General features: G+C 38.6%; 2 protein-coding genes across 2 annotated transcripts in view; one reads left to right on the forward strand and one right to left on the reverse strand.

Moving 5' to 3' along the window:
- Positions 1 to 4,258, reverse strand: part of cdc123 (cell division cycle 123 homolog (S. cerevisiae)) — a 7,527-nt gene extending 3,269 nt beyond the window's left edge. Inside the window, exons 1-5 of the mRNA XM_058416908.1 lie at positions 4,138 to 4,258; positions 2,847 to 2,918; positions 2,695 to 2,761; positions 1,353 to 1,385; positions 1,065 to 1,160 (exon numbers count right to left, since the gene is read on the reverse strand). Coding sequence (XP_058272891.1) covers positions 1,065 to 1,160; positions 1,353 to 1,385; positions 2,695 to 2,761; positions 2,847 to 2,918; positions 4,138 to 4,211 — 342 coding nt within the window. The 5' untranslated portion in view covers positions 4,212 to 4,258. The remainder of the gene's footprint in view (positions 1 to 1,064; positions 1,161 to 1,352; positions 1,386 to 2,694; positions 2,762 to 2,846; positions 2,919 to 4,137) is intronic.
- A 170-nt stretch (positions 4,259 to 4,428) lies between these two features.
- Positions 4,429 to 10,791, forward strand: nudt5 (nudix (nucleoside diphosphate linked moiety X)-type motif 5). The gene is made up of 8 exons (XM_058417817.1): positions 4,429 to 4,516; positions 4,790 to 4,856; positions 5,054 to 5,121; positions 6,191 to 6,243; positions 7,094 to 7,201; positions 7,282 to 7,377; positions 8,137 to 8,559; positions 10,261 to 10,791. The coding sequence occupies exons 2-7, from the start codon at positions 4,806 to 4,808 to the stop codon at positions 8,253 to 8,255; spliced, it is 495 nt and encodes a 164-aa protein (XP_058273800.1). The 5' UTR covers positions 4,429 to 4,516; positions 4,790 to 4,805; the 3' UTR covers positions 8,256 to 8,559; positions 10,261 to 10,791.
- Positions 10,792 to 12,011: the final 1,220 nt, after the last annotated feature.

Consider the following 12,011-nt stretch of genomic DNA (forward strand, 5'->3'; position numbering starts at 1 on the left):
TGCATTTGGGGAAAAATATGGGGCCCTTTTTTCCAGCTGGCTAAGAGGATAGACAGACAGACAGACAGTTAGAGATAGATAGATACATAGATAGACAGATAGCGTGACTCTCGGATTGGGTGAGTGCTAATATCATGTTTGGTGTAGCGGTCTAATTGTTTATCTATCGATTACTGACACAATGGAATATGAGCTTTCTTTTTATTTTTTTTATTTTATCTTATATAAAATGTATCTAGAACTTTTATTCCTCCTTACTAATGTTGTGTTGGCATCTGTTTTGTTTCGTAAAAGCCAAAAGTCAATAAGGCTTGAACTAGAGACTCCTTCCATTCAAGTCGAATGAACATGTTATAGAAAACGTCACAATATGAGCGATTTCACACGTAATAAAGAATCAGCTTACGTAGAGGTGCTGCTGTTTCTTTCGTGAACGAATCAATGTTTTTGAACGCATCTTTTAAGTGAACGACTCACGTTTTTTGGTTCATGTAAGTCCCACCTGTGGAAAACGTGTGAGTGCTATGTCAGCTTTTTCCCTGCTAAAGGCACTCTTGGATGGACGTATTGAACGGATACGCCTTTTACTGAACGAGATCAGGGTTGAGTCTAAACAAAAGCGGTAGTGAGTTTCAGTTCAATTGCGAGTTTTACTGGTTTAAGAAGAGCAGAAGGGGCGGAGCTATGCCGTGAAGAGAACGCAGCCTTTTGGAGAAGTTTTATATCCGTGCATGAAGCATAATCCCACTTTATTAATATTTAACAATCAATGATCTAACAGAATATAAATCATGTCAAACTGATGAATGCAAATGTCACAGTTTTCCCTCAAACTAAGCAGCTGGCAAATTATAGGAAAATATAATACCTCTGCTGTTGACATTTATGGTTAAGATTGATATTAAACACCATTTACATTAACAAGGGTCACTTAACGAATCATTTTAGTAAATGAATCAAAAGATTTAGAGTCACTGAATCGAAATGACCATTGCTAGTGCACACTGATGTTTTAAACAATAACATATTAGTGTAAAAAGAGAGGATGTGAGGGTTCTGCTCACCCGTGGAGCACTCCAGTTCAGTTTAGGGAAGACGCGTCCGCCCAGGGAGTTTATCGCTTCCTGAACTTCACAGCTGAATTCTGGGAATTCTGGAGCCTGGAGAATATCAAAGAAAACTTCTAAACATTCACTCAGTCGCAAAATAGCAATAAACATGAAAGATCAGGATGGAAAAAGAGTGAGAAGCAGGAAAGATCAGAAAGATCATAGAATTTCACAGAATTGTGGAAATAAGATTGTGGAATTTTTACTTCATAGAAACTTTTGGTAGGATGTGTTAATGCTCACCGTGACGACTGTCGTTGTCTCATCATCAGACCACTGGGAGAGGGAGAGACAGAGAGGGGGGTAGGGGAGAGAGACAAAGAGAGAGAAGGAGAGAGAGAAAGAAAATGAGAGAAAGAGGGTGAGGGGGGGTAGAAAGAGAGAGAGAGAGAGAGACAAGGAGAGAAAGAAAGAAAATGAGAGAAAGCGGGTGGGGGGAGAGAGAGAGAGAGGGGAAGACAGAGGGGGGAGAGGAGGAGAGAGAGAGAGACAGAGGAAGAGAGGGGGGTAGGGGAGAGAGACAAAGAGAGAGAAGGAGAGAAAGAAAGAAAATAGAGAGAGAGAGAGAGAGAGAGAGAGAGAGAAGGAGAGAGAGAAAGAAAATGAGAGAAAGAGGGTGAGGGGGGGAGAGAGAGAGAGAGAGAGAGAGAGAGAGAGAAGGAGAGAGAGAAAGAAAATGAGAGAAAGAGAGCGAGGGGGGAGAGAGAGAGAGAGAGAAAGAAAATGAGAGAAAGAGGGTGAGGGGGGAGAGAGAGAGAGAGAGAGAGAAGGAGAGAGAGAAAGAAAATGAGAGAGAGGGTGAGGGGGAGAGAGAGAGAGAGAGAGAGAGAGAGGAAGACGGGGGAGAGAGAGGGGGGGGAGAGGAGGAGAAAGAGAGGGGGGGGGAGGGAGAGAGAGAGGAAGACAGAGGGGGGAGAGAGAGAGAGAGCATTTCCAATTATACAAGGTTTAAAAACAATGCCAAGTTACATAAAATAAAGATTTAAACACTTCAGGAGTGTTATGTTACAGAAAAATAATCAACATGCCACATCAGGCTGCTGAAAGGACGTTAACTCTGATTCAGTCACAGCTGGAGTTAGAGCAGTGTTAATGACCTCAATCATGTTCATACTGTAAACACTACAGAGCTGTTCACACCACTGTTACCAGTACAATGGTGTAATGGACATGGACTTATGGGACATTCAGGCTGTGAGTCTGATATAAAACGAGTCTGTCGGCTTTCAGTGTGTTTTAGACGTGTGTTTTTCCCTCTGTTGGAGAACCGTACACAGAATTTTACTGGTTGAAGAGCAAATCTGAGCTGCTTTTTAGATGAACAAGCACTTGGAGCATCTCAGAGAGCAGAAATGGGTTCGATATCAACATTTACTTCGAACATACAATCCTGAAGCTTTTCTATGAATAGATCGCCCCTAGTAGGCTATATATAAACAGAAATCCTTCTGAAACACTAAAAACTCTTAAAGTCCTAAGTGTCTACTTTCTTATGAGCTTCATATTAACCACCACTGTGGAGTGAGACATGACAAAGCAACAGCAGCAAACTCCATATTTTGGTCTCTAAGCCAACGTCACCCACCTGAACATCGTCCTCATCCTCTGAGCCGCTGTTGTTGTTCTGTGAAGACTGATTGTTGTTGTCGCTGCTGCAAATATGATGCACAGCTTAATCATCTGAACTAATTAGATATAGCTTTCAATTAATTAATTTATTAATTAAAAAATTCTCACCTTCCAGAAACCACTAACGTCCCGTCATCCAAAAGGTACTCGATTACATTCTGAGGCAGAGGAAGAATCAAGCTATGGGGAAAACACAAATTTATCAACACATTTTATTATTATTATTATTATTATTATTTTAAGTCAGTATGATGGAAGCCGAGGCACCATGACAACTCTTTCATGCGCAGGGATATTTTTTTAAGGAACAATTTGTTAAATGTAAATAATAACAATAATAACAATAATAATAATGTAATAACACAAAATCAGTATAAAAAAAAAATAAATAAATAAAAATAAATGAAAAAATATATATATATTTATATATATATATTCTATGCCAGATGTGAATGAACACATTTGATATATTTTTAAATAAAATACATTTTATTACTTTAATTAACCAACATCTGCTGCATCTTATAACTGAAAATATTTACAAAAATATTTACATAATTTTTAAAAAATTCTATTTTCAAAAATGTTTGTCATGTTAATAATAATAATAATAATAATAATAATAATTATTATTATTATTTTTTTACATTTTAAACAGGGTGAAATGGCATGCTAAAAGAAGTCATTAATAATAAACCGAAACAATAAAAAAATATTTATTTAATTATTTGTATTTATATAATAGAGTAAATAATAATTAATAATTATATAAACAGAATTATTATTAATTTAATTTATTTTGGAATCATATGGTGTTGATAAATAACATTTTGCATCTTTAAAAAAAAGAGAAACAAATATGATATTATATTAAATAAAAAAAATATTTTTCTCCTGTTCTGTGACAATACCCCCCCCCCCCACCCAATATTTCTTGAATAAATAATATGCTGTTTTAAGGGTTAGATTTTTTTTTACCGTTTGCAAACCTACAGACTGTGACATATATTATGTATAAGTTTCTTTTTAGAAATCTTTTTGACAGGCAGAGTGAAATTATTGACTTTTTAATATAACAGATATTTACAAAAAGGCAAAAAAATATACTGTTATATGCAAAACAATAAAAATAACATCTAAAGCATCTGAATATCTACATATAAGTCATTTAAAATTATTTCACTACGATAAAGTTAAATAAAACTCTTTAAAACCCTTACACTAATATTATACACTAAACTCCTTTATTCCGCCCTGAGATGTCATAGCCACCGTAAACATACTTAGCAGCGTGTGCTAACTTAGCTAGCTACCTACAACAAGTCTTCATTTTTCCTCCTGGAACATACTAAAACACCTTATTAAGAGATTTATAAACATGAAAAGACTGCATACTTACCTTTTAATCGTATGTTTCTTAAATAAAGGATACCAAAGCGAAAACTGACAATTAGCAACTTGCTCTTTCTTCATAATGCTATACAGTCAGGATGATTGTGCAACATTAAATGTGTCCTGCTCAACAACAACAACTCTAGGTTATAGTTCCTACTGCTCCTTTTGCTTACAAAAACAAACAAACAGACAGTTATTCGTGTTTTTGCGTATACGTATAAAAATGTAAATGTTATTTTAGAGGAGAAATCATTAATATAATACAATAAATATAAATATTATACTAAATTTAAAACAATAGTTACTGTTGAGAGGGGAAATGTTTTTGGGATACACCAGTGGGTGGCCGTTTCATATTGGGACAAAACTTTGGATCCTTGCACGTGAGTATCATCAGTATTCTTACATTTATTATAGTTATATATATTTTTTATTTTACAGCTTAAACGCTTGATGTATTTTACAAGTATGTAACTAGTTCAGAGGGCTGAAACAGGTTGAATAAAGCCGAACTAGCGCGGAACTAGCAGTCTAAGTGAACTTTCACCTATTAAGATCTTTGTGTTTAACGATGAAATACAGTTTCTGTGTCGGATTAGATCATTGCTTGGTGTGTGTGTGTGTGTGTGTGTGTGTGTGTGTGTGTGTGTGTACAGAGATTACACAGAGACCATGAGCTGTCCGGAGAAAAACTGCACAAAGCCTCATATAGTCAAAGAAGAGGTAAACAATCTCCAAACCCTGTGACTGGTATCATTTATACTCGGATCTAAATATTAGTTTTCAATCCTGATCATCTTACTCTCTCTCTCTCTCTCTCTCTCTCTCTCTCTCTCACACACACACACACACACACATATATATATATATATATATATATATATATATATATATATATATATAAACGTCTTCTTGTGTAGGTTGTAGCGACTGGACAGTGGGTTCAGCTTGAGAAGACCACCTATGTGGATCCGTCTGGAAACACCAGGTAAAAACTGTGTCTTTCTAAAGTATTCACCCCTTTAAAAGTCCTCACAATCATCTGGGTTACAAATGACTTCATACAGCTTGTAATTTTTGTTTAATGCAACTCAGTATGCTCTTAAACGAAATTCATTATCTGTGAGCAGATATATACACCGATCAGGCATAACATTATAACCACCTGTCTAATATTGTGTTGGTCCCCTTTTTGCTGCCAAAACAGCCCTGACCCATCAAGGCTTGGACTCAACTAGATCCCTGAAGGTGTGCTGTGTGCTATCTGGTACCAAGATGTTAGCAACAGATCCTGTGAGTTGCGATTTGGGGCCTTCATGGACCCCACCTTGGATACTTACAGGACTTCAAGGATACTTTTGATAGATACTGACCACTGCAGACAAGAAACACCCCACAAGAGCTGCAGTTTTGGAGATGCTCTGATCCAGTCGTCTAGCCATCACAATTTGTCTCTTCGTCAAACTCGCTCAAATCCTTACGCTTGTCCATTTTTACTGCTTCTAACACATCAACTTTGAGGACAAAAAGTCCCCAGCAGCTTTGCACACTATTCTTAGTTGCAGGATTGCGTCACACTCGAGGTTTTTATAGACAGAGATTCCCAAACAATCCCACAGAATCTCAGCAGGATTCAGATCTGGACTTTGACTTGGTCACTGTAAAATGTTGACCTTTTAGTCCTGCTGACAGCTGAAGCTTCTACCAGCTTTCAAAGCAGATTATCTTGTTATATTCTGTGTATTTTGGATCAGTTAATCTCCCTTCAAGGAGCCCAGATTCTGAGGAGGAAAAATAGCCTTAAAATGCATGATGCTACCACCACATTTCACTTCAGGAAATATTCTCTCTGCCAATTTTTCCTGGTATAACTCTAGACGTCCACATTTCTGTAGTCCTGAGTGTACAGTGTGTAATACTGCTCCTGTGTCGTATCAGGAAGCTGCCCCGGGATCTGCCCCAAAGCTTGCTGTTTCATTGTGTTTTGTAAAGCAGCTGTAGGTTTTATTTTACACAGAAAGCTTTAACAGTGTATTCTGTAATCTTCTCTCCTGCAGAATATGGGAGACGGTGAAGAGAACAACGAGACCAACCAACACTGTTGTAGATGGTGAGGTTTCATGCATGACATATCAATATTAGATCATCAGATGTGTTTAATATCATCAACTGGAAGATAAGTCCAGTGTTAGAGCTTAGACTTTTCATAGTAACTTATTGGTTTATTGATTGAAAAGGTAGGTATAGTTTGTGAATGGAATTCTTACCTCTGATTGGACAAGACAGTTGTCACTCAAGATATAAAAGAAGTAGGAAGTTGTGCATCTAACTTTATTTCTTTTACTTCTTTAACTTTATTTTCTTTTGCGTGTGTGTGTGTGTGGAGTTTGCATGTTCTCCCAGTGCTTTGAGGGTTTTCTCTGGTTTCCTCCCCCAGGCCAATGACATGCACTATAGACTGATTGGCATCTCCAAATTGTCTGGAGTGTGTGTGTGTGTGTGAGAGAGAGAGAGAGAGAGAGAGAGAGATTGAGTGCTGCAATAGGTTTGTACCCCATCTAAGACTCCAGATAGACTCCTTGGACTCCAGATAGGATTCCCTGTAATTCTGTGTAGGATAAGTGCTACAGAAGATGGATGGATGAATAGATGGATGGATGGAAGGAAGGATAGATGGAAGAGTGGATGGATAGATGGATGGAAGGAAGGAAGTAAGGAAGGATGGATGGCTGGATAGAAGGAAGGATGGATGGATAGATAGATGGAAGAAAGGAAGGGTGGATGGAAGGTAGGATAGATGGATGGATGGATGAATGGATGGATGGATGGAAGGGTGGGTGGGTGGGTGGGTGATTGGACAGATGGATGGATGATTGTAGTCAAGGATTGGTGACTTTGGTAGACTGAATAAGCCCAGCACACAAAAACACTACTGATTCCAGGTATTTTGGTCAGTGTAGGTGTGGGGATCATCGCCATCCTGAAGAGAACTCTGCATAAGGACTGTGTGGTGTTGGTGAAACAGTTCAGGCCGCCGATGGGATGCTACACTCTGGAGTTTCCTGCAGGTCTGCAAATTTTAGAACCTCAATATCTTTTTACCCGTGACTTACCTTTGATTGACACTGCGTGTGTGTGTGTGTGTTAGGTCTGATTGACCAGAACGAGAACGCTGAGACGGCCGCACTGAGAGAGCTGAAGGAGGAGACGGGCTACAAGGGAGAGGTGGTGGGAGTCACACCAGGTAACACGGAGACTGGATGACTGCTATGTGTATATATATATATATATATATATATATATACACACACACACACACACACACACACACACACACACACAGATCAGCCATAACATTATGAGCAGTGCCAGTTGAAGTGAATAAGACTGATGATCTCATCATGGCACCTGTTAGTGGGTGGGATATATTAGGCAGCAAGTGAACATTTAGTCCTCAAAGTTGATGTTAGAAGCAGGAAAAATGGACAAGCATAAGGATTTGAGCGAGTTTGACTAAGGGCCTAAATTGTGATGGCTAGACCACTGGATCAGAGCATCTCCAAAACTGCAGCTCTTGTGGGGTGTTCCCGGTCTGCAGTGGTCAGTATCTATCAAAAGTGGTCCTTTATGTCTTGTAAGTTGTGAGGTGAGGCCCCGAATCGCAACTTACAGGACTTAAAGGATCTGCTGCTAATATCTTGGTACCAGATATCACAGCACACCTTCAGGGATCTAGTGGAGCCCATGCCTCGAAAGGTCAGAGCTGTTTTTGCAGCAAAAGGGAAACAAACGCAGTATTAGGCAGGTGATCATAATGTTATGCCTAATTGGTATAAATATACTTTATATTGTGTGTGTATATATAAGTTAAATGAGACTTTTATACTGAGCTGTAGGTGTAAATGACACTCAAGGTCTCACAGATTCTGCTAAAATAAATACAGAAAAACAACAAAGTCTTTCAGAGATCAATCCCACTCTGTTCTCGGTCTCCTTTTCTCAGTCACATGCCTCGATCCTGGTCTGTCTAACGGCAGCACACACATCGTGATGGTCAACATTAATGGGGATGATCTCGAAAATATCAGCCCCACTCAGCAGCTCGGTAAGATTCCAGTGTAGCATCTGTCTTCCTCATCATCATCATCATCATCATCATCATCATCGTCTGCTCTGTTATTCTCACACAATCTTCATCAAAGCGTCCTTACTCATTACTAATTTCATTATATATTTTTTTTTCTTTGGTCCTTTCTAGGTGATGGAGGTAAAATAAATTTTCCTTAAAAAATAATAAAATATATAAAAGCATTATTATTATTATTTTTTAAAAATTTTATTTAAACCTATTTTGTTATTTTTTTTCCTCCAGAATTTGTCGATGTGATTCTTCTACCTTTAGATGAATTTCAGAAGAAAATAGATGGTGAGTGCTATATTCAATTTTTTTTAAATGGCTGTAATTGTGCCAGTGATTATTGTAGTATATTTATTTTATTTTATTTTATTTTATTTGTTGCTTCAAACAAAAGAAAACAAAAAAAAATAGCAGGCGGAAATTGAAAACCGAATATTATCACAAATGTTTAGTATCACCCTGTATGTATGGAGGTGCTCCAGATGGCCATTTTGTTTTCAGCTACACAACAACAATAAGAAAACATCAAGTATTTTTCATAAACAGCTCCTCTATTTTTAAAAACAAAACAAAATAAAGAGATCCCAAAACCACCGCTTTGAGGTAGAGGTCATCCACGTCACAGGTCATTTCCCCTTTCTGTGTATTAATGGGTTTTTTTTGAGGGGGAATTTTTTTATTTTTATCTGAAACATTTATATAGGGGTGTTTATACCACAGTGCTGTTGCATTCTCAAATCTGATTGGTCAGATTTGTTTAATTATTTATTTTAAATAACTGTACGTTCAGCTGCACGAGGCAGGCTTACATTAATGTGCTCGCAGTGATACGTTTCTATAGAAACTACGGTGGCCAAGAAGTGCAAAACAAAACAGCAAATCTGAAAACAAATGAACAAATCCAAAAACACAAAGAGGAAAAGGTGGGGATAGTTTGTGAAAGGAATTCTTACCTCCGATTGGATGAGACATCTGTCACTCAGGATATACAAGCAGTAGGAAATTGTGTATCTAACTTTATTTCTTGTACATGTGTGGAGTTCTGCCTTCACTTCAAATCATGTTTTAAATCTTAATCAATGTCTCGTCCAATCAGAGGGAAGAATTCCATTCACAAACTATTCCTACCTTTTTCTGGTTTTTCTGAATTGTCCTTGTGCTTTTGGATTTGTTATTGTGTTTTGCACTTCTCAGACACCGTAACAAACGAAGCAGATGTATAGCAAAACATCTAAAACATAAGTTTTGCTCCAGATGCCCTTCCTGACGCAACCCTCCCATTTTATCCGGGCTTGGGACCGGCACTGAGAGTTAACTTAGCTCCCTGCCCAGGAATCGAACCCGGGCCACAATGAGAGCGCTGGATCCTGTCACAGGACCACCAGGAGGCTATCAAAACATAATAGATTCTAAAAATGTGTGGTTATTGATCAAAGAAAACCATGTAGAAGTTGATGAGATGTAAGGAGCTAATGTGTCTTGTGAATATAAACGATTAAACAAGGTCTTCATTACTAAAATAAAAATTTGAATGTGATAGAAGGCTTAGTTGTTAGCACTGTTTCCTCACAGCAAAAAAGTCCTGGGTACGAACAGGCAGGGGCCTTTCTCTGTGGAGTTAACATGTTCTCCCTCGTGCCTGCGTGGGTTTACTCCGGGTACTCCGGTTTCCTCCCACAGTCCAGAAACATGTACATTAGGTTGATTGGTGATTCTAAATTGCCCATAAGTGTGAGTGTGTGTGTGTGGTTGTCTGTCTATATGTGTGGCCCTGTGATGGACTGATGACCTGGGTGTCCAGGGTGTACCCCTGCCTTTCGCCCAATGTGTGCTGGGATAGGCTCCAGCAGGTCCCCATGACGCTAATTAGGAATAAAGCAGGTATAGACGATGGATAGACGAAGAATAAGCACTTCATGACGCTCGGCTTCTCGTCACATCATCCTGTTACGTTGCTTTCTGAACATGTTTCTTCTCTCTGTTGTATAGAGTTACTGAAGAAGGAGAAACTTGTGGTGGATTCTAAAGTCTACATTTACGCCATGGGAATGTCCCAAGCTTTCTTTAAACCCAACGAGCTTCCGGTGCTTAAACAGTGAGACATGAACTGCACCAATCCTCCACAGTTAGAAACGGTTACAGCCTGAAAAATAATAATAATAATAATAATACGAGCCTCTGAGCTTTTCATCAGCCGCTGAGAGACTTGAGGTTTATTTGACGTTACTTGAACATTCCTAATACTAACAGCACTGTTATAAAGTAATAAAGTCTATTAATAATGATTTAAAAAATTCATTTAAGGACCAAAAAAAGGGTCCAAATATTAATGCTATTTAAGTGCAAATTTGAGAGCAGCGATATGCAGCAGTTATGTTTTTTCTCTCCACACAAGTGCTGTGATTAAAGGCCTGAAGGTTGATCTGCTGAGATACTGAGATAACTGCTGAGTTCACTGTGCTGTTCTGCTGTGTGTGAATTGTATTAACTTTTATCTAATAAAACCGCTTGTTAACACGCCCCCGTCGTCTCCTGCTTGTTTTCTGAACCGTTTCAGCATCAGAGGGGGTGCCAATAATTTTGGAAATGTCCATCTCATTTATTCGGCTTAACTTTTTTTTTTTTTTTTTTTTTTTACATAGAAGCATATATATATATATATATATATCGCTATATATCACGCTGTAAAGAATGTTATGTCTATTATCTAACGATGTCTATAACGTCAGTAATCTACAGTCGACTCAGAATTATTGGCACCCCCTTTATCCTTTTCATAATAAGAAACTATTTAATATAGCACTTTTTTATACGTTTTAAAAATGTATTTAAGTATTTAACAAGGAGGTTATTCACACACACACATACTTGATCTAATCTTTTTCACCTGAAAAGCACAAACTGAGAAACAAAAATGACACAGGACAGAGACCAGGTGGGATCCTGAGAAGAGATGGGCTCCTCACAAGTGATAGGATCCTGAGAGGGGATGGGTTGCTTACAGGTGATGGGATCCTGAGATTTAGTGGGCTCCTCACAGGTGATGGGATCCTGAGAAGAGATGGGCTCCTCACAGGTGATGGGATCCTGAGAAGAGATGGGCTCCTCACAGGTGATGGGATCCTGAGAGGGGATGGGCTCCTCACAGGTGATGGGATCCTGAGAAGAGTTGGGCTCCTCACAAGCGATGGGATCCTGAGATTTGATGGGCTTCTCACAGGTGATGGGATGCTGAGAAGAGATGGGCTCCTCACAGGTGATAGGATCCTGAGAGGGGATGGGTTGCTTACAGGTGATGGGATCCTGAGGATTAGTGGGCTCCTCACAGGTGATGGGATCCTGAAATTTGATGGGCTCCTCACTGTTAATGGAGATTTAGTGGGCTCCTTACAGGTGATGGGTGCCTTAAAGGGGATGAACTATTGCAAGACTGTTGTGTCTCATCATTAGTGTCCAAACTACTCAAACCAGCCTGTTGCACCTACACCTATCCCATGCTTAAAATCACAGAGATGACACTTTATCCTTTATTCTGATGTTTGATGTAAACATTATCTGGATAATCTAACGTTCAGCTGCATGATCTTTTTTTTTTTTTTTTTTTTACTTGATTGCCTGAACAGATAACTGCATGAACATGCAAGCGTACAAGTGTTCCTAATAAAGTGGACAGTGAGCGGTCTACTGACTAGACTACAACGTTTATGGTATTTGACCGACGCCCTTATCCAGAGAAACTT

This window comes from Hemibagrus wyckioides, linkage group LG19 (genome assembly GCF_019097595.1).
Source record: "Hemibagrus wyckioides isolate EC202008001 linkage group LG19, SWU_Hwy_1.0, whole genome shotgun sequence".
Lineage (NCBI taxonomy): Eukaryota > Metazoa > Chordata > Actinopteri > Siluriformes > Bagridae > Hemibagrus > Hemibagrus wyckioides.

Bases quoted from the DNA above. Each gene is read 5' to 3' on its own strand.
- nudt5 (XM_058417817.1), top strand. From the start codon at position 4,806: ATGAGCTGTCCGGAGAAAAACTGCACAAAGCCTCATATAGTCAAAGAA. The intron at 4,857-5,053 runs GTAAACAATCTC...CTTCTTGTGTAG, and splicing joins CTCATATAGTCAAAGAAGAG to GTTGTAGCGACTGGACAGTG. The intron at 6,244-7,093 runs GTGAGGTTTCAT...TGGTCAGTGTAG, and splicing joins AACCAACACTGTTGTAGATG to GTGTGGGGATCATCGCCATC.